The sequence below is a fragment of the Myotis myotis genome, unplaced genomic scaffold, assembly GCF_014108235.1.
Source record: "Myotis myotis isolate mMyoMyo1 unplaced genomic scaffold, mMyoMyo1.p scaffold_m19_p_17, whole genome shotgun sequence".
NCBI lineage: Eukaryota > Metazoa > Chordata > Mammalia > Chiroptera > Vespertilionidae > Myotis > Myotis myotis.
In genome coordinates, this window is record NW_023416321.1 from 14967597 (window position 1) to 14990404 (window position 22808).

General features: G+C 43.3%; 1 protein-coding gene across 9 annotated transcripts in view; it reads left to right on the forward strand.

The window, feature by feature from the left end:
- Positions 1 to 16002, forward strand: part of BRCA1 (BRCA1 DNA repair associated) — a 56535-nt gene extending 40533 nt beyond the window's left edge. For 7 of the 9 annotated variants that reach the window (XM_036339652.1, XM_036339658.1, XM_036339653.1 and 4 more), the window contains 8 exons: positions 3408 to 3495; positions 6105 to 6182; positions 6679 to 6719; positions 8893 to 8976; positions 11770 to 11824; positions 13566 to 13639; positions 14025 to 14085; positions 14882 to 16002. In XM_036339652.1, the coding sequence (XP_036195545.1) occupies positions 3408 to 3495; positions 6105 to 6182; positions 6679 to 6719; positions 8893 to 8976; positions 11770 to 11824; positions 13566 to 13639; positions 14025 to 14085; positions 14882 to 15054 (654 nt within the window). In that variant the 3' untranslated portion in view covers positions 15055 to 16002. Of the gene's footprint in view, positions 1 to 3407; positions 3496 to 6104; positions 6183 to 6678; positions 6720 to 8892; positions 8977 to 11769; positions 11825 to 13565; positions 13640 to 14024; positions 14086 to 14881 lie in introns of those variants that run through there. The other 2 variants (XR_004972761.1, XM_036339657.1) reach the window with 2 other exon arrangements.
- The last annotated feature ends 6806 nt before the right edge of the window (positions 16003 to 22808 follow it).

Here is a 22808-nt window from a genome sequence, read left to right on the forward strand (position 1 = left end):
TTGTATTTATTCTATATAATAAAAGCCTAATATGCTAAGTATCCGGTCATCTGGTCATCCATCCAACCAATCAAAGAGTAATATGCTAATGATATGCTAAGGCCGCTCAACTGCTCTCTATGATGTGTACTGACCACCAGGGGGCAGACACTCCGACCAGTAGGTTAGCTTGCTGCAGGGGTCCGGCCAATTGGGACTGAGCAAGATGGGCAGGACATGTCCTGGAGCACTCCTGTATCCCTCCCCGGCCCCGACCGTGCACTGGTGGGGTCCCTCAGCCTGGCCTATGCTCTCTTGCAATCCGGGACCCCTGGGGGGATGTCAGAGAGCCGGTTTCGGCCCGATCCCGCAGGCCAGGCCAAGGGACCCCACTGGTGCACGAATTCGTGCACCGGGCCTCTAGTCTATATAAAAACCTAAGCGACCAAACAACCAGTCACTATGATGCACACTGACCACCAGGGGACAGATGCTCGACACAGGAGCTGCCCCACAGCAAGAGTGCTGCTGACTGACCCAGCCCGGCAGCCCACCAGCCCAGCGGCCCACCAGCCCAACAGCAGCCTCTCACTCCCTCAGTAGTCCTGCAGGTCCAATCTCCTGAGAAAGGGCCAGGCACTGACTGATTGGCACTGCTGGCCTCCTGGAAGTTGGCCTCAGGGCACTGTGGCCGCTTTCCCTCCCTAGATGCTCCGCAAGAAAGAAAGTATATAAAAGCGGTCGCCAGGTGGCTCCTGACAACCAGTCGGAACGTCAGCGGGATAGATCCAGATCCCAGGCCACCAAGGGCTTCCCACCACCTGCCCTGAGAGCTGATCATGTTTTGGGGGGGGGGGGGGGGGACGACAGCTTGTCTCTCCCGATCAGGACTGACTGGGCGTGAGCCCACCGCAGGCGCAGCGGGACCGGGATGAGTGGGAGCGGCAGGTGGCATTGGACTGCCAGTTTCAGCCCAATCCCCACAGGCCACGCCGAGGGACCCCACCCATGCAGGATCTCATGCACCGGACTTCTAGTTTTTATTATAAAAAGCAAATAGGTGTAGCTCTACTCCCCAGAAGGCATCTTTTCCCCACTTTGGTTCATATAGGAGAGAATGCATCAGCATGATTAGCTAAATTCAAGCTGGTTCCAAGCTCACTGCCAGATAATGGCATTTCTCCAGTGTTTATTTGTCTTTATCCTGGTTGGTGATACAGTTATTCAGTAGCCTGCCCTATCATTTCTGCTCTACAAGAGCCTCTCTTCCCTGTTAGGATTTTGACATCTCCTTGGGTCCCTAATGCTGGAAACAGGAATTGTTTCTCACTATGGAAAATACCCATTAAAATACTAAGATCACTGAAACATTGTTTCCGAGTGTAGATTTCAGACATCTTAATAAATTAATCACCATTGGTATCACTTCATAATAAAATAATTGAGTGAATACATCTTAAAGGACCATGATAAGATAACACACCAGAGTATCAAATGGATTCAGTAGTGGGTGTGATTTATTATACACAGAGATGACCCAGTCATTCTTAAGTATCTTTCTTAATATATCCTTCCTAGGATAAGAACCATTTCTCATTCTAAGTTCTCTATGTGTGGCAGCTGAGCATAACATTCTTTGTGGCCTACTGCTAAAAGGGCAAAGTAAGCTATGTCTGCCCTAGAAGATACAATGAATACATTCTCATCAATAATGCTAGAATTCTAATTTCACAATCAGGTGCCCAGACCAGCTATTTGCTCTGAAAATTCATATCTGTGTTCGGTTTATCTTGCTCCTGATCATTTGCCTACATATCTAGAATTTCCATTTATTCATTGAAAATTAGCATTTCTTGCTTGTTTTGAAGTTCAGCTTTTCAGAGAAGGCTAAAATAATTTAATCATTCTTGCCATGGGCAACTCTGAGCTGCACATTAGACTGTAAGTGGCTTGGGTACATATTGTCTTTAAACAAGCAAAGAGGAAAACTTTTCAACTCTATTCAGACTTGAAGTGTGGTACATTTATTATGAAAGCTGCTGACTGTATTACACATGATTAATTCTGAAACCCATATTAAGATGATCTTTTCAGCGGTTGCTCTTCTAACTTAACACTGTTCAAAGCCGGGATTTCAGCATTTAATCAGTTCAGAATTGCTAATGATCCTGGCAGAGGGCAGTGACAAAGGGGGGAGGGTATCATTAGCTTCTCTCGTCTGCCTTTTTAGTGCCCTGTGGCAGTATGGAATGAGGCAGCATGAAAGAAGGATGGCCTGATCTCCATTGCAATATTGTGCAGCACATAAATATTGGCATGGGTGGTGATGGCTAATAAATGATGGCCCTTGGTAAACAGAGTTATTTACCAAATAGTTGCTACTAATTATGTCAACTGTGTCCATAATGGATCTGGTTAATTTCTTTTACTACCTATTGATTTTTATTTGGTTGATAGATAATAGCTAGAAGGCTCTAGATTTCTTTTGGGAATAATATGAGTCTCTTCCAGTCCTTCCCCGTAAGAGGAATTGATAGTTTTTGTACCCTTGACTTGAATGTTTTTAAGCTATCAGAGGTTTGCATCTTGTTTGTTTTAATCCTCACCTGAGGACATACTTAAAGAGAGAGGAAGAGCCGAAACCGGTTTGGCTCAGTGGATAGAGCGTCGGCCTGCGGACTGAAGGGTCCCAGGTTCGATTCCGGTCAAGGGCATGTATCTGGGTTGCGGGCATATCCCCAGTGGGAGATGTGCAGGAGGCAGCTGATCGATGTTTCTCTCTCATCGATGTTTCTAACTCTCTATCTCTCTCCCTTTCTCTCTGTAAAAAATCAATAAAATATTAAAAAAAAAAAAGAGAGAGAGGAAGGGAGAGAAAAACATTGATTGGTTGCCTTGTGTATGTGCCCCAACGGAAAATCAAACCCACAACCCAGGTATGTGCCCTGACTGGGAATCACATCAGCAACCTTTCAGTGCACAGGATGATGCTCAGCTAACAGCCACTCCAACCAGGCACATCCTGTTTTTAAGCCACTTACCTGTAACATAGCTTTCTGTGTGGGCTGATTACCTCTCAGCTTACATATAGTGTAGGCTGATAGATCTGTATTATAGTAGAGTAGCACTCTGAAGAGAAACTAGATGTCTTAGGGAATTCAATGATATCTGCTATTAAAGGGAAAATTAATATTATTTTGAATCCTTGGTTATAGTTCATGTCTCCTAGCATGAATTACTTTAGAATTTCTTCCTCTGATTTGTACATAATTTCTATTAAATTGCTATTTATTTTGAGACTTCAGACATGTTAGAATAAAAAGAATGTACGTTTTCTGTGAGAAAAAAATGGAGATTCAAAGCTAGGATAACTAATGCTCTAAGCTGTGCACTAGAGGTAATTTATAATAATGTTTTACTGATTTCAGATACGTGTGCACAAGTTTGCCAGAAAACACCACATCACTTTAACTGATCTAATTACTGAAGAGACTACTCATGTCATTATGAAAACAGGTATACCAAGAAACTTTATAGAATGCGTTGCATCTGTTACATGGAACTACATGAAGAAATGGGAGTATTCGTTAAGCATAGCATGGGTGAAAGTCTTCCAGTAGTTGATCAATTATGTTTTGTGAAAGAAAAATAATAGGTTTTCTACTTCCTCGCCTCCTTTTGTTTTGGGTTTAAGATTTGGAGAGTGGTGAACCAGAACAATGTACCACTTCTACTAGTCCACCCTGCCTGGACTGTTCTGTGTGAAGGGCTTTCTGGTAAGGCAGAGCTCAAATCCTAGAGGAATAAATAGGGGAAAGAGGAGAATGGACGGAAATGAGTCTTTATTCAAAATCTGGGTGGTTGAAAGCCCTAGCTCCATGTCTATTTCATGTCCTAGCTTCACACAAACACTAGTTTGAGTGTGATTGAGAGTTTTCAGGAAATAAGTACAGTGCCAGCTCTGAGATAGCCAGCATATGAAAAAGGAAAAACAGAAGGGGAAAATTCATCTGTCCTACACCTTCCCCTTTTTAAATCTTAATTCTGACTCCCATGATAATGTAGACCTCCGAGTCTTTTGGTTGACTATAAACTAAATCTGAATAAACATTTCAGGGCTGCTAAAAAGCTCATTTACAATCGGACCTCATTAATACAAACCTAATGTCTGGAATAAGGAAAGTAAAAATCCTGATTCCCCCACTGTATTCTCTGCTGCAGTGGCTGCCTGGAAGATTTGTGCTCTGTTTTGAACACTATGCTTTTTAAGCTGGTCACTGACATGTTAGAGAGTGTTTATCCAGAGGTAGATGATGAGGATGGAGAAAAGGGATTCAGAACAATGGCATCTGAAGAACAGATGAAGGAATGAGAAGACTTAAGGGAACAAGACCACTGTCTTCAAATATTTGAAGTGTTATCTGGAAGAGGAATTAGACGTGCTCATGGGCTCCGGGAAGCAGAGACCAGTGCATGCAGCACATAGGAGATGCAGCTCTTAAAACCTTTCTCAAAATTGACTTAGGAAATAAAATGGTCCACTCTGTACACATTGCTGCAGGCCCTGAGTAGAGGATCCAGAGTCCTTGGCAGAGGGACATTGCCTTAGAACCTCTAAAATGTTAGCTTTGTACTCTATACAGATCGTACCACAGGGTCAGAGGATAATACTTACAGGAACCAGGTGCTAACAGCGGTTCTCAACCTGTGGGTCGCGACCCCTTTGGGGGTCGAACAACCCTTTCACAGGGGTCACTTAAGACCATCGGAAAACACTTATAATTACATATTGTTTTTGTGATTAATCACTATGCTTTATGTTCAATTTGTAACAATGAAATTGGGGGTCACCACAACATGAGGAACTGTATTAAAGGGTTGCGGCATTAGGAAGGTTGAGAATCATTGTGCTAGAACAAGGTACCTCGAACCAAGTTCTATTTTAGAGTTGAATATCATTAAAGTTTAATACTATATCTTAAGCTGTAAGTTTGGATCGAAGCTGCTGGAAGGTGAAAAGAAAACTTTAAAATGTAAATTAAATCTAAAGTAATTAGTCTTTAAACTCAAAGTCAATATAACTTTTTTTAAAATATGTTTTTATTGATTTCGGAGAGAGGAAGGGAGAGGGAGAGTTAGAAACATCAATGATGAGAGAGAATCATTGATCGGCTGCCTCCTGCACGCCCCCTGCTGGGGATCAAAGCCACAACCCGGGAATGTGCGCTGACCAGGAATGAAACTGTGACCTCCTGGTTCATGGGTCAATGCTCAACCACTGAGCCACACCGGCCAGGTGGCAATACAACTTTTGAACTAAAAATAAGCTAAAATTTCTGTGTTGAAACCATATTATTAAATCAACTTTCACAGCAGTAAACAAAAAGCTATAAAACTGTAATGAAAAAAAAGATTTTAATTATTGTGAAGAATTCTGTGAGGAAGAATGGCTGTTGCTACTACTGGCAGATAGATTGCTATGTTTAAGATTTAGTTAAATACATTTATTTCTTCAGTTTGCTTAGTTCTTCAGAAGGGTTTTTGAAGTACTAGGAAATAAACAGAAGTGATTCTTTAGCTACTTCTTTCTGAAATACTTATGAATAGAGGAAAAATGCCATGAAAATACTCTGTATTTTTCTGTCCCTCTCAGGGAAATTAGGAGGTTAGGATTCCCCAGGTAGAAGTCTGGGGGTGAAAATTTTGTCACTTACATTGACATATCAGATAGAGGATTTCAACAATACTGTTTTCTTCTCCTTCCACATATTGCCATCCGGTAAATTAGATCTTCCCCATCCACATGTATCAATACTATTGATGTAGATAATTCCCTGAACACAGTGATGGATATCTGTAGCTAGTCTTGTCATTTAGAAGATAGGGCAGACATCTCCTTTGGTTTTAACTTCATATCAGCCTTTTCTAACTTCCAAAGATCCACACATGCTGGTTATAATTAGGGGTGCTTCCAGCCTCTGGTTCTATCACTGGGGAATTGGAATCATCGATCCATATTGATTGCAAGTAGCATATAGAACTGGAGCTCGTTAGCTTGTTAGGGCAGCACTTCCTGACTTTGTTTTCAACTTCTACTGATCCTTTGGATATTTTTCATTCTGCAGATGCTGAATTTGTATGTGAACGGACACTGAAATATTTTCTGGGAATTGCAGGAGGAAAATGGGTAGTTAGCTATTTCTGTAAGTACAGTGTATTGCTCCCCTCCTCCCTTTAATACTTCAGAATTGCATTTTTACACCAAACATCTTACCACCTAAGGTTTTTTGCTGATGTTGAATCTGAATTACCAAAAGGTCTTTAATGATAACACTAAACTAGTTTTATCTTTAACGCATATGTCTTTGTTCAGATAAGCTGGTGATGTTGGGAAAATGGATTTCTTTTTATAACTAATAGGACCTAATCTGCTCCTAGAATGTTAGTATAGGAATTAGAGATTTATTTAATAGCAGGCAGAAATCCATGTGCAGCAGGCACAGTTATAATGTTTGGATTAAGCATCAACCATATCTCCAAAAAGGAATCTCTACTACAAGGAGCTGTGGCTTTATTGAGATGGGACTTCTGCTCAGTGTTATGCCTCCCAAGCTCTTCCGTGAATCGCTGCACCGTCCACCTCCACAAAAAGAGCATGTTCTTCTGCATTGTGACTTGTCTTTTCTGTGGTCTCTTTAGGGGTGACCCAGTCTATTAAAGAAAGAAAGATTCTAGATGAGGTAGGTACTTGATGTTACAAACTAATCAGAAAGACTTGATGCCATTGAGTCACATAATCACCGAAAATTTAGCTGCTTCCTTCCTTGTACCACTTGGATGATGGGGATCATCAAGAATTATGCAGGGCAAACCCAGAAATTCTGTGCCTCATTCACTTGTTCTAAATTTCAGTAGAAACAATCCTTTCCTTGGAGGAAGGAAAAGGAATTTATAAAGCAGAAAAAAGACTCATAAGTGGGGGGGTGGGGGTTGGGGGAAAAAAAAGATTCATAAGCAAAAGAAATAGGCCCACCTAAATCTATATATATAGACCTTGATAGAGAACTGGTTGTTCACTGTTAAAGAAAAATCCTTCATATTAATATGCAAATGTGTTTGTTTAGAAATCAGATTCCTTCAGAGAGATGTTACTCTTTATGACACTGAGAACAGTGAGAGGTAAATAAGAAGAGGGTAGGAGGAGAAGTAATTTTAGAGCAGAGCCATCTAAGAGCTGCTGGTGACAACAGACCAGGGAAAAGAAAACTAACAAAAATAGTTTTGAAATATTATATACTATTCAGTATATTCATAATTAAGTGATATTTTTGTTGGTTTAACTATCATTTCATGGCATATGTTATTGGGAGCCTCCTCTGTGCTGGGCACCAGGGATACAGCGGTAAACAAGACTGACAGGTCTATTCTCAGGCCAGATTCTTGTTCTGTTGAAGGAAAATACACGATAATAAAGATCATTTAAGATTCCAATAAATACCGTGAACAGCAGATTAGTTATTGACCAGGGACAGAGATTGACTAGTTTAGGAGACCAGGGGTGGCTTCTGAAATGCTCGAGCTGAAACCTCAAACACAAGAAAGAATTGGCCTTAAAAAATGTAGGTAACAAGTGTTGAAGGCAGAGGAACAGCAAGCCTAAAGGTCATGAGGTAGGAATGAGCTTGTTCGTTAAAGAAAAATAGACTAGTGTAGCTGGAGGATAGTAATTGGTGAATAATATGTAGGGAGCATAGATTAGGCAAGGGGCAAGATGTATAAATTTGGGGATTTAGAAGGCCTTGGTGGGGGTAAAAGATGGATGGAGGGGAGCAAAGGGGAGAAAATGGGAATTTGTAATCTCTCAACAATAAAAAAAAAAAGTGAGAGTTATATAGTAGGCATTCAGGTAGAGAAGTTAAGTAGGGACAGGGGTACAATCAGGCCTATAAAATTGAAGGCATCTCCAAATAAATGACATTTATCATTAGACTCTTCTCACTCAAGCGACTAGGAAGTATGAAGTGGTCTTGCCCCTAATACAGCGGTTCTCTACCTGTGGGTCACGACCCCTTTGGCGGTCGAACGACCCTTTCACAGGGGTCGCCTAAGACCATCCTGCATATCAGATATTTACATTACCATTCATAACAGTAGCAACATTACAGTTATGAGGTAGCAACAAAAATACTTTTATGGTTGGGTCACAACATGAGGAACTGTATTTAAAGGGCCAGAAGGTTGAGAACCACTGCCCTAATAGTAGCCTGTGGTTATACTACCATGACTTTATTTTACTTTGTAATAATCTTGGCAGTGGATATGATCTTCTACAACCTGAGTTTCAGTCAGAATTGTTTCTAAGCATTCTTCCCCTAATTTATCCCAAAAGCTCTAACCTCCCCAATCCCATTACTCTCATCCTTGACCAGTCAAAATAGTGATATGTAAAACCTTTTTCTTCAGTGTATTAAATGTATATTTAACATTTTGGTTTCATTAACTAAATCTCTCAATGAAAATCTGAAAAGCCCTTAGCTGGTAATACACAATTGATTTAAGAGATCAGGAATTCTCCCGTTATCTTTATAACTGCACGGTATTAGCAGTTTAATCTAAATGCTAAGTGAATGTTTTGAGAGGAGATAGATGTTGAAAATTAAAATACATTAAGTCCCAGTGAGGTGAAAAGCCAATTGTTAATTTCTGCCCACAAAGCTTTGCTTCAGGGAATTGATTTCAGTAGCTGAGATGCTGGTCGGTTCATCCAGTCCACCAAAAAGAATGATTTGAGGGGAGTGGTCAAAACATTGCCTAGCAATACCCAATTCCTTAAATATGGCACATCTACTCTGCTTCCATTGAGGGCAGCTTCTCTTTCTCTGATCCCTGTGGTTTGCGTTTGGTTTCTTTTAGCGTGATTTTGAAGTCAGAGGAGATGTTATCAATGGAAGGAACCACCAAGGTCCAAAGCGAGCAAGAGAGTCCCAGGACAGAAAGGTAAAGCCCTCCTTCCCCATGTTGACAAAAATCCCACCACCCCCCTGCATTCCAGGCCCCTTGGTTCATCTTTTAAGGGTGTTACATACTGCTAGGTGCTTCCATATAGGTTCTTTTTTTAGTTATAGCCCAACAAGGTAAATAAGTATTATATCCATTTAGTGAATGAGGGGACTTAGAGGTTTAGAGAAGTAATTTGGTCCAATCTGGGGTTCAAATCTTAGCTGATAAATGGCAGAGCTGGGATTTGAAACAGATATGAATCTAAGCCTTTGCTCTTTCCACTTTACGATAGTGTTTTTCTCTAAAGTAGTGTGGTAAGTGCTGTAAAGGGGATGTACGCAGTGCTGTCTGTGGATGCATAGGAGAGAAAATGATTGATAATCAATAGCTAATATCTATATAATGTTCACTCTGTACCAGGTCTAAATACTCAACATGTTTTAACTGATTAACAGTTTTATAGTAACCCTATTAGATATGTACAATAATTATGCCTATTTTATAGATGAGAAAATTGAGGCTCAGAGAGATGGAGTAAGTTGCTCAAGCTCACACAGCTAGTTGTGAACGCACAACTAGAAGTTGAACCCAGGCAGTCTAGCTCCAGAATATGAGCTCTTTTTTTAATTTATTGATTGATTTTAGAGAGAGAGGAAGGGAGAGAGAACCATTGATCTGTTGTTTGACTCATTTATGCATTCATTGATTGATTCTTATATATGCCCTGACCAGAAATTGAACCCGCAACTTTGGCATACTTGGACCACACTCGAACCAACTGAGCTACCTGGCCAAAGCCTGGAATCTGAGCTCTTAATGACAATATTTTATTTCTTGGAGAATTATAGGTTTCACCAAGGAAAAAAATAGATGATTCTAACATCTTTGAAAACGAAGGACTAGAACACTCAGGAACACTCAGTCACAGTCCCCATATCACGCTGTAGCAAATGATGTAGCCAAAAACTGTCCTCCTCTCAGGGAGAAGTCCAGGCAAGATTTCACACCTGCCTGTCAGGCCTGAGCCAGCAGCTTTCTTAGGTCCCTGACTGAGTGCTGACGTTACCAGTCTGCCTTTCTTCCTCTTTCAAGTGTGCACCGCCAGGCATTTTGGAACATCCCCGCAAGGAGCACCTTCTGTCCATTTACAGAACTTGAGGGCAAACCAATAGAGGTGACTTTCCAAGGAAAACTGCTTTGGGAGATGATCACAAATCATCAGTCCCTGGAGCTCTGAACCCCTGGGGTCAGCCCACCCTCACCTTCTTAACCAAACAAGTAACTTCCCAGATGCCAAGAAATGCTGCTGGCCCTATGTCTGTTTCTGCCTTCACCCCAGGGGAGCTCTGTGAGCCAAACTTTTTTTTCTTCTTCTTCTTCAAATTAAAAGTAAGAAAGTTTATTTAGAAAGTTATAGAGGTAGTAGAAGTGAGCCAGCTGGACTGAGGAGGCTCAGGAAACAAGTTACAGAAGCAAAAAAAGTGGGGGGGGGCTTGGAGCTTAGGAGAGAGAAAGGCAAAGGAACCGGCCTGGGGGAGGGGCAAGGAGAGAAGAGAGGTGAAGGGAAAGGCAGGGCTTGCTCCTGAGGGAGAACAGGCCCCAGCCATTTGTTTTTATTCCACTGTATGCAAAGCAGAGCTAGCACCAGATTTTTCCCTCTTTCAAAGGAAATGTCAGTGTTTGGGGTTTTTTCCTGCATACGGGGTGGCAATGATAGGAAATACCTGATCAAAGTAATGACATTCTGAAGATACAAAAATATCACCATAGTATTTTCCTGTGAAAGAGAAATGTATTTGTAGAGGTGAAACTTCAGATTCCTTATCTCATAACTAGACATCCTCTTCAATGAATATCAGCCTGGATGGAAAAAATTATAATCTTTTGTGCTTTTTACAGCAACATATGGTTCCAGCTGGCTGCCTGGGGAGAACTTTTTTTTTTTTTAATATATTTTTATTGATTTCAGAGAGGAAGGGAGAGGGAGAGAGAGAGAGAAATATCATTGATGAGAAAGAATCATTGATCAGCTGCCTCCTACACACCCTACACTGGGGATTGAGCCCGCAACCTAGGCATATGCCCTGACCGGGAATCGAACTGTGATCTCCTGGTTCATAGGTTGGCGTTCACAGATGCTAGAGACCAGAAGAAAGTCAGGAGGATAGGAGCATGTACATATAAAATAAACGTAGACCTCTCTGCCAGTCAGGGGTATGGTTAGTTAGTACTGATGTACCACGTTTGGATAAACATCAAATATCAACTAATAGCTGAATTTCTAGCCATTAAACATGCCCCTTCCACTCTCTCTGAAAAATGTCCTCGGGTGAGGATTAACAACAAAACAAAAAAGTCTTCTGAAACCCAACAGTGTTCCGGACATTGGACTGATTGTCTCTGGAAGTAGCAGCAGAACCCGTCTGGTGGTAAAGAAAAAAAAGATGCCCGGCCGGCGTGGCTCAGTGGTTGAGTGTCGACCTATGAACCAGGAGGTCATGGTTCAGTTCCCAGTCGGGGCACATGTCCAGGTTGTAGGCTCCATCCCTAGTGTGGAACATGTGGGAGGCAGTCGGTAAATGATTCTCTCTCATCATTGAGTTTCTCTCTCTCTCTCCCTCTCCATTCCTCTCTGAAATCAATAAAAATATATTTAAGGGGGAAAAGAAGAAAGGAAAAGAAAAAAGAAAGTTCTTAGAGAGTCTCTCTATGTTTTTTATAAAACCCATAACTAGTGTTTCTTGTAACTAGTGTTTCTTTCTCTATTCCTCTGTTCCTCTCTTCTCCCAGATCTTCAAGGGCCTGGAAATCTGTTGCTATGGGCCTTTTACCAACATGCCCACAGGTAAGAGACTGGGGGGACTGCAGGGTCCAGCACCAGCCTTTCCCTTACATAGTTATAGGAGGGGTCTTCTTACAGGGGTTCGTCAGATTGGTGAGAGGTTAGTCTATTTCTCTATCACCTGTCAGACAAACTGCACTTCAATGTCACCCTATGACAAAAACAAAAACAAAAACAAAACTTAGCCTGAGCCCCTTCTCAAGAGCCGGAAGGCAGTGAAGAATTAACATCTGTGCTCAGATGGGGTGGAGCTGCTCGTGGTGCCCTTTGGTCTAAGAGGGAGAAATAAATTAGGGAGAGAGTTCTACTCTCCCTCAACCATCTTCATTTGATGGTGAAGAAAGCACAGCAGCTGCATAAGCCCTGTGAACCTGCTCTCCCAGGCAAGCTCCGAGCAGGGGAAGACTTGATGAACATTTTCTAATTAATTGCACACTGATGTGATGTGATGTTGTAGTGCTGTGGGGCTCAACTCTGGAGTTGTGCGGTACTGAAGCCCTGGTATATGTATAGATTTGGTTTGTTCTCTTTTTCTTCTTTTTTTAATCCTCAACTGAGGATATTTTTCCCATTACTTTTCAGAGAGTGGAAGGGTGGGAGGGAGTAGGAGGAAGAGAGAGAGAGAGACATCAATGTGAGAGAGACACATCGATTAGTTGCCTCCTGCACTCCCCCCACCCCCCTACCCCCGGGGCAAGGAGCGAACCCATGACCCTTGGTATATAGTAAAATGCTCTAACCACTGAGAAACACTGGCCAGGACTGGTTCATTCTTTTCTAAATGAAGGCTACCTACCTTTACATCTGTGCTCACCTCTGTCCCAGGATCAAGTCCTTTTGCTTCTCAGAAGATGACCTTAGCATGTGGTCAGGGGTAGATGAGTGGCAGCAAGAGAGCCTGGCAAAATAATTTTGCTTATGTCTACTTTATTGGTTATTGATTGGATTTTTATGAAATTTCAACATGCCACACATGGATTTCTCGGTGTTTTTGTACTTTGGTATAACGAAAACCAGGGCCTCTAGCAGGTATCATTTTAGAAGTGAGTCGGCTGACCTCAGTACGCTCAGACAAAGAGGAGCACCTTAACCATCCCCAGAAATGGGTTGATAGAAAAGAGCACCCATAGGGGCCCAGGAGCCACCCATTGGTCAGTTCTACTAATTTTTCAGGTACAGGTGCAACCTCTTCTGACTTTTATTACCTTGAGTGTGTTGATACCGGCTCAGCATGTAGCCTTTCCAAGCTGATGTGCTGAGTCTCCGTCCGGGGTGATAAGTGCTTTTTGTTTTGTTTTGTTTTAATTATCTTCCCATATCTTGACATTTACAGTAATTACCACCAAGTAAGGTGCTCTCCGTGGCCCTGATTATCAATTACCAACACAGAATTAGGCAAGGAGGAAGGGAAGACAGGTGGATGTTTTTTCACAGTATCTTACCTGCAATTTAGCAAATTAATGAAAATTAGATTTTTTTCTTGTGTTTTATTTGAGAGACTGTTAAACCTTATCTACCAAGTGGCCTTATTGGGACTGATAACCAGAGTAAGTAGCAAATCAGTGGCAAATTAACTTAGAGTCCATGCCCCTCTGGTTTCAGGCCTTTCTGTCCCTTTGGAGTAAAGAGACAGGGACTCCCACTGGGAACCTTGCTATACACCTTCATTCAGAGGAGTGTGGGGTGGGGAGCCCAGGTTAAACATGTAGATTGCTGTGGTGACTTTGTCTGAATGCCTGTTTAGGTCAACTAGAGTGGATGGTGCAGCTTTGTGGGGCTTCTGTGGTGAAGGAGCCTTCATTATTCACCCTCGCCAAGGTAAGCATTTGGTGCCCTGTCAGAGGGGGAACACAATCTTCTCTCTGGTGATTGAGCAAGGCAGCACCCATCAGTCCCAATGAACCACCTTCCACACCCCAGCGTAGCCTGAGAGGCCTCTCCTAACCCAAGCCTCCTCTGACCGCGTGTGTGTGCCAGAGACTCCACCTGTAAGGAAGGAGCGAGGACCTGAGAGCTCGAAGTATTCAATATACTGAGGGGAGGCTCTTCACCTCGAATCCTTCCTTTTTGCCACGTGCCCTTCCTCCTCCTCTGTGTGGTTGCCCAGGGTAGTCTGCTTCATCACACCATCAAGCAATGGTGAAGTGACTGCTCCCAGTCCTGTTCTGATACCCTCAGTGTTGTTTCCTTCCTGGGGATGCAGGGCACTCACCCAGTTGTGGTCATGCAGCCGGATGCCTGGACAGACGACAGTGGCTTGCGTGGTAAGTCTTACTGTAAGCCTTCATCCGGAGGAGTGTGGGGTAGAGGGCCCAGGTTAAGTGTGCAGGTTACTATGGTGATTTTAGGTCTGATTGTCCTGTTTAGATCAACTGGAGTGAATGGCGCACCTGTTTGGGGCTTCAGAAGGCCACAAGCATGTGCCTATGAGATGAGTTTGGTTCACCACTGGTTACCCAGTGCTTAATTAACACAGCGCTCAGTGCATTCGGGGGGCTCATATTTGTTGAATGAATGGCTAAAATATCCTTTTAAAACTTTTTTGTTGTTTATTTTACATTATAAAAGTAATGCATGAACTATTCCCATTGAGAGGTTAAATGTGAATGTTCATCACATGAAATAAAAATGAACACAAACAATAAAAGAATCCCAGTAATCCCGCCACTTGGAGATGATCACCATAAAATTCTTTCAGGCACGTGTGTGTGTGTATATATATATACATATATTTTACACGAATGTGATCATGCTCATACTGTTTTGCTTTTTCACTTAAGAGACTGCAAATGTTTTCCTATCACTAAATTGCAATGCTATTTAACAGATTGGGGCTCATGTTAGTAAAGTTGTTAAAGCTGTAGGCTTTCACCAGCAGTCACTCCTCAGGCTGCCGAATAAGTTCTTATGTCCTAAAACATTGCTTACAATCAACACTTTTGCTTCTTCCTGAGTAACCCTAAGAACTCATACAACCAGGTGCCCAGAGTAGATTAACTAGAATCTGGTCTGGGAAAATGTGAATTGACACTAATCTCTACTTGTGTTTTCTGTCCTCAGTGATTGGGCAGATGTGTGAGGTACCTATGGTAACCAGAGAGTGGGTGTTGGACAGCGTAGCCCTCTACCAGTGCCAGGAGCTGGACACCTACCTGATACCCCAGGGCCCCGGAGCTGCTGCTGATTCCTGCCAACCATGTGTAGAGCCTGTCTCCACAGGACCCCAAGAATAAGCTTAAGAAATGGCCTTTTCCCAGGCCCTGGGAGCTCCTCTGTAGTCCTTCCACTGTCCCGGTTACTAAATGTTTTATGTACATCAACCTGAAAAGAACTTCTGGCTGTGTAAGGGTCCCTTAAAGATTTTCTGTTCCAAGTCTCCCTTTGAAATCTGCCATGAGCACAAAATTGTGGTAATTTTTCACCTGAAAAGAATTTTAAACGCCACCAGTTGAGCAAGATGCTGATTCATTATTTATCAGCCCTATTCCTTGTACCGGGGCTGTCGGCTTAGAGCTGGTAGCACAGAGTAGCTGGGCTCAGGAGAATAGATGGTTTCCCTGAATTTGTTTCTCTAAAACCCTGTGTTCATAAAGGCCAAGGGCCAAACTCTTAGGGATCTGTGATAAAATTTAAAATCAGAACAGTCCTTAGGCAGCTCTCATATGTTGGAGTGGGATATTGGGAAGGGAATTCAGAGGCAGGTAATAGTTATAAATATGAAACTTGATTAATTAGAGAGAGGAGTCATGCTGACCCTGGTCTCCAAAAGTCTGGGTAAGAACTATGTTCAAAGAGAGTCTTCTAATTCCCTGTTGGTAATAAATAAAATGTTTATTGTTGTAGCTCTGCTATGTAACCCATTCCTCCTGAAATATAAGATCTCTGATATGAATATTTCATGTCTGTAAAAAGACGGATCCCACCAGAAAAGGAGCTGTTGCTTTCCTTGAGGTAATTTTTTTCCTTTTGCTCCCTATTGTTGAACTGTACAGCTTCATAAATAATTTTGTTTGCTGGAGGAAGAGAAAGTGTTTTTCATAAACTCATTATCTGGGACTGTTTCTAGCTGTTGAAAGGACTATGTCTTCCTTAGCCCCGGGGGCAGTGCAGACTTGATTGTACAAAATACGTTTGTCAATGTTGTACTATTCACCTGCAAATAAAGTTGGTAGCAAACACTTCCACACGTATGACTGTCCTTTATGCTCATGCCTGCAGACTTCTCAGAGCCTTTTCACTGTACTATAGTAACACCTGTAGGGAGCAGCGATAGGGTTAAGCCTCAGACTGACCTGTTGGCAAAGCCACAAACAAGTCCCAGCTTAGAGGGCACAGCCCTCTTAGCATAATTAAGCTTGACCTTATGACTCTCCCTATCAGTGGTTCTCAACCTTGGCTGCACATTAGAATCACCTGGGAATCTTGTTAAAATCCTGATTTCTGGGCCTCTCTCTCCAGAAATTCTGTTTCTTTGTTACTAATGATGAGGCCCAAAAATCAGGATTTTAACAAGATTCCCAGGTGATTCTAATGTGCAGCCAAGGTTGAGAACCACTGTTCCAGAGGCTACCCACACTCCTAGGCTTATGACCCCCTACCTATATCCTCAAAACCAGCCATGGCTGGTCAAGTGTTTCACAGTTGGACTCTCTGATTTATCTCTATTAACTCCTGCCAGAGAATGTCTGTTTTTAAGGGCTCAAGTGATTAGATTGTGCCTACCAGGTAGTCCAGAGTGATCTCCCTATCTAATGGTCCAAAACCCTAATTACAGCTGCAGAGCCCCTTAGAGTTCTGTTTGATTAAACAGCCAGGGGCCAGAAATCTAGGAAGGACATCTTTAGAATTCTGACAACCACTCCTACTTAACGTGCTTAATCCATAGATAATAGTCCGTGTCATCATTTCTTGGTCTTTACACTGTCATAGATTGCAATCCCCTTTTAGGCAAAGAATGAAATCCTCACACAATTCAGTGCTGCCATATTGTAAGGAGGGTAGGTGGGTGAGGGAAGAGTAGAGAAAATGGAACTAACTGCCATTGTTACTTTTTTTTAAAATATATTTTATTGATTTTTTTACAGAGAGGAAGGGAGAGAGATAGTTAGAAACATTGATGAGAGAGAAACATCGATCAGCTGCTTCCTGCACATCTCCTACTGGGGATGTGCCCGCAACCCAGGTACATGCCCTTGACCGGAATCGAACCTGGGACGTTTCAGTCCACAGGCTGACGCTCTATCCACTGAGCCAAACCGGTTTCGGCCATTGTTACATTTTTATCGCATTCAGTCTTCACCACAGCTCCATGAAGTGGGTACTTGTCACCTCCTCTGAAGAATGGGAATGGAAAGATTTTGCTCAAAGTTTGCACGTTAGTAAATGACAATTCAGAGACCTGAACCCATGCCCTTTCTATCCCGTCATTCAGCTTTCCATCTGTATCAGTCCCTGACCCCAGGTCAGAAGGCATCGCTTCAAGATGCAAGGAAATCTGGGGAGAACAGTGAGAGGCTGTGAGAGGGACTGGCACTCTAGCTTCTTTTATGGGTCATGGTGGGAGGCAGTAGAAGGTTCCTGTCTCCAAGAGGCAGCTCTGCCTGGGAAAGCAGCCCTAGACAAAGGGACTTACCGATTAGATCGTGGCTACTCCTATTTCCGCTCCTATCCAGCCTCCCAGTTTATGATTGCTTAACTTTCAGTTGTCAGAGCCTTCCAGTTCAGCCTCGCCTACAGCACAAGCTCTCAAGGGCCCATGCCAGCTCCCTGTCTACCTGCCAGGGAGTCCTGGGTTCTCTGTGTTAGCAGTCAAGACAGGTAGGAACACTTTAGTCAAAAGTGTTTCATTTCCAGGGACAAGTCATGGCTTACTGGACCCTGGGAGTGAGCCAGGCCTCAGCCTGCTGCCCCATCACTGATGGGTTAATAGGAAAAGCAGTATCTATCTAGGACAGCCTGCCTTCCCAGGAATCCTGGGTGGAAGCAGAGATGGCTCAGACACATTAAGATGTTTTCTATAATTGTCTCTCAGTCTCCCAACCATTGTCCACCCCATCTGTTTTTTGAGCTCTGTAACCTTTTCCTGGAAGTCAACTTCTGACCCTGCCTCATGATGCTTGTCTGGGTCTGAGTCTTCTCTGATGAGAACGTAAATCTACTTGTTCCTTCCACCTCTGGTTTTAAGACGCCCTCCCAGTTTTCCATCCCACAATCTTTAGCCCTCTCTGGGCAAAGCAGGGTTTTGGGAACTGGTTCCTGTACTGCCTTTATCTCATTTCACAAAATGAACTTCTGCAAAGGCGTTGGAAAGGAAGAAGAGGAGGGATTATCATGCAGGTGCAGGGAGGGGCCTAGAGAAGAGCTTGGTAGATTATCTCCCTCCTAAAAAAAATGCAGCCAGAATCACCAACAAAGTATGGGCTCAAAAACGCGCAGGAGAAAAAGAAAGGAATCAGTGTTGGGGTGGTTGGAGCGAAGGAGCCAAGCCGCCCAGAATGTACCCTGTGAAGGCTGCGAGGAGCAGATAAGGGCAGCCCCAGCGGCAGAGAGAAAGCAGGGTGAGGGGACTGCACATCTACCCGCGGAAACCAAGAGCGAAGGGGCTCGCTTGCTAGCCAGACTCCTTGGGAGCTTGCTTATCAAAGCCTGTAGCAGGGCTGAGCCAGAGGCCCCTTTACCGTACTTCAGTGATGTTTAGCTCCCCCAACAGCCTGTAAACCTACCCATAACAAGGAGAAAATTAAATGAATCCGGGCAAATAGATCATTAAGGAGAACTGAGACAGCCAGGTCCTGTGGCGAGCAGGGATTGGGGGGTGCAAAGGGAGCTAATCCTGAAATGAGTAAATGATCAGGACAATTCAGTGATGGCGAACCTATGACAGGCGTGTCAGAGGTGACACGCGCACTCATTTTTTTGGTTGATTTTTCTTTGTTAAATGGCATTTAAATATATAAAATAAATATCAAAAATATAAGTCTTTGTTTTACTATGGTTGCAAATATAAAAAAATGTCTATATGTGACACGGCACCAGAGTTAAGTTAGGGTTTTTCAAAATGCTGACACGCCGAGCTCAAAAGGTTCGCCATCACTGATCTAAGTCATGGTTTGAGGGGATGGAGAACTGGAGAGACTTCTCCCCGCATTGTATGGGGGCCAGGCTAGAAGAACTGCGGAGTCCTAGTTTCTGAGACCTAGAAAGATAAAGCCGACTAATATGCAGTTTAGTGGAGTGAGTCTCAAACCATGGTCCCCTGATGGGAAAAAGGGGGTAGGTAACAAAATCCTCTGGCAACTAGATAGCTATGAAAATCCTGGTGCCTCACTCTAGACCTGTGGTTCTCAACTTTGGCTGCACATTAGAATCACCTGGGAATCTTGTTAAAATCTTGATTTCTGGGCCTCATCAATAGTAACAAAGAAACAGAATTTCCGGAGGACGAGGCCCAGAAATCAGAATTTTAACAAGATTCCCAGGTGATTCTAATGTGCAGCCAAGGTTGAGAACTACTGGCTTAGATAGTTCTTCTCTACAAGGTTGCAGCAGCTGACTTCAGTTGACTCCAAAATGGCCCTTTAAACAAATACAAAGCAAAGGACAAAGGTTAAATTATATTAGCAACCTAGGAGCAGAAGGCCAGACTGCTTTAAAAGAAAAAGCTAGAGGTTTAGGAGGTTTTATTAATATTTAAATTGCAGTGAAACCACAGCGGCAGCCTTTGACTCCAGCACAGAAATATGCAAATACAGCTTTCTAAAGAAAGGAATCTCAGACAGCCCTCAAGGTAACAAGAACAAATAAAACCAATGATTTTGTAATTTATTTTTATTGACTGATGAAGAGCAAGGCACAGACAACCTGCCCGGTGAGAGTCAGCTGCCCATGGGCTCTCTGAGAGAAGAGACAGGTGGGCCTACAGCAGTGGTTCTCAACCTGTGGGTCGCGACCCCTTTGGCAGTCGAACGACCCTTTCACAGGGGTCACCTAAGATCATCCTGCATATCAGATATTTACATTACAATTCCTAACAGTAGCAACATTACAATTATGAAGTAGCAACGAAAATAATTTTATGATTGGGTTACAACATGAGGAACTGTACTTAAAGGGCCAGGAGGTTGAGAACCACTGGCCTACAGGGAGAAAGGCAGGCTGGGCTGTAGACGGGTGACAGGAGAGACTCAAATTGGACAAAACAGGAGGCAGATGGGAGAAGACAACTAAATTAAAAAGGAAGGAAAATGAAAACCCAGCCCTGAGTTCTGAGGACCATCTGATCTTGCTGGCTCTCAGGAAAACAATAATAATAATCATTAATGACTGTCATTTGCCACCCTCGTACTAAGTGCCATGCATTATTCCCAACATACAAAAGAGGAAAATGATGCCTTCAGAGGTCAAGCAACTTGCCCAAGATCACACAGTAAAAGGAGGTAGTAAAGCCTTGATTCAAAGGATTTGTGTAAAGCGAAATTGTACTGGGAACCAGCTGTAGCAGGTGGTGAAGGTGAATAACATTATGGGCCAATGATTATGGGCTTGTGTGTGTATATGTGTGCATACTAGGGTTGTGGAAGGGAGAAAAAATCCATTTCTGGCCTTCAAATTGCTTGCTATTCCAGGGGTGAGGTAAGAAAGCTACAGAAAACCTTTGCAGAATTGTGCCTTCTGGTTCAGAAGCCCTTCGTGGGATGTGTGGTAGGGTCAGGCTCTGCCTGCTATGGGGGAACCTCTGGGTAAAACATCTTCCGCTGGCCCTTGGAACCCATGAAGGATTTGACCAGATGAAAAGGAAGCCAGGAGATTTCAGAAGGCCCAGGTAAGAACCCAGCTGCCAGAATTGGGAGAAGGAACACCTGATCCAGAAAGAGAAGAGATAGAAGTCTTCTAAGGATACATTCTCTGAGCCACTCACCCACTCTCCCCAGACTTTCTGTCCCAAGCCCAAACCCAGCCTCTCCATGGTTCGCCTGCTGCTCCCTTCCAGGCACCCTGACCAACAAATATGGGGACCCACAGATTTTGCTCACATCTATTCTATACTGAGCCAGTCCTGTTCTGCCATCTCCACAGGCCCACATCCTGCCCTCCCCCACCTTCTCTATAGAGCAGTGATTCTCAACCTTGGCTGCACTTTAGAATCACCTGGGAATCTTGTTAAAATCCTGATTTCTGAGCCTCATCCTCCAGAAATTCTGTTTCTTTGTTACTAATGATGAGGCCCAGAAATCAGAATTTTAACAAGATTCCCAGGTGATTCTAATGTGCAGCCAAGGTTGAGAACCACTGCTATAGAGTCTTCCCAGGTCTTCTAGGCCAGAATCCCCCCCACTGAGAACACTCAGAATTTTTGCTTTGTTTATGATACTTTCTCTCTTCAGGAGGTTATTTCTTTATTTGACTAGAACAGTGGTTCTCAACCTTCTGGCCCTTTAAAACAGTTCCTCATTTTGTGACCCCCAACCATAAAATTATTTTCGTTGCTACTTCATAACTGTCATGTTGCTACTGTTATGAATCATAATGTAAATATCTGATATGCAGGATGGTCTTAGGCGACCCCTGTGAAAGGGTCGTTCGACTGCCAAAGGGGTTGCAACCCACAGGTTGAGAACCCCTGGACTAGAAGGTCCTTATGAGCAAGATTAATATCACTTTATCTTTTGTTGTTAATCCTCACCTGAGGATATTTTTTCCATTGATATTTTTAGAGAGAATGGAAGGGGGGAGTGGGAGATAAAGAGGAGAGAAAGAGAGATTGGTTGCCTCCTGCGGCATCCCGACTGGGCCAGGGATCGAACCTGCAACCCAGGTATGAGCCCTTGGCTGGGAATCAAACTCGAAACCCTCCAGTGTGCAGGCTGATGCTCTAACCACTGAGCAACACAGGCCAGGGCAATATCACTTCATCTTTGCTGTAATCCAGCTGTGTACCTGGCAGATTCCTTGTTAGGTACCCAATGAGTATTTGCTAAATGAGTAAATTCAAGGATGAATGAATGGTCTCACTGAGTGAATGGTTTATCCAACCATTGGCCCCACCCTCAAGAACTTTGGTCCCTGGTAACCTATCCACATTCTGCCACTGGGAGTACTAATGCCCTTTCATCTCCCCCACTCATTTTTCTAGGACCCCAATTTACTCCAAACACAATATGAGGGATCTAAATGTCCAAAATTCACTCTTCCTCTTCTCACCCCACACCTACGGATTTCCTCCCGGATTCTCTTTTGCCTACATGAAGCCCACCCCTTTGTGATTAATCAAAACAACACCCTGACTGAGACCATCCGTTTCCCCTATCCATGTGTCCTCCAGCCAGGCCACCTCCAGGCTGGTTACTCAAGACAGGTACACTGCTGCCGCCATCACTACAGAACAATTATGTTCATGATCATCTCTTTGCAAGTTCAAAGCACTGGCACAACCATTATTTCTCTCCCCTCACTTGTTCCCTGGGAGATGGCTACAGTCAAGATGGTTATCCCCGCTTTATGGGTGATGAAACGAAGGGCCAGGGCCTTGCCAAAGGTCACCCAGTGAATTGGTGGCAGACCTGGAGCTAACCAGCCGAGGAGTCCCTATTCATTAGGCCACAGATGGAAACACCCTCATTATTTTGTCTGGACTGTGTTTTGTCTGGGAGAGAAGGGAGTGTGGACTCCAGTGGAGCAGGAGCCGGGGCTGGAGAAGATAAAAGAAAGTTTGTGACCCTGTAAAGTGTTCTCTCTGCAATGCTGCAGCAGTTGGCACTGGTTAATTCCCGAAGAGTTTTTTAAAAACGTTACCACATGTCCTAGATTAGAGAAGGGGGGGAGAAGGTGGATCTGCAGGTAATAGACACACAGGTAGGCAGATGTTCGCCATCTTCTCTTGATGACAACACAGAACCAAATGGTACTGTATATTAACAAGAGAAACTAAAAATACAACTTATATGGGTCTTCCCAGCTGTTTGGACTCTGGAATAAACTGCTGCCAAGC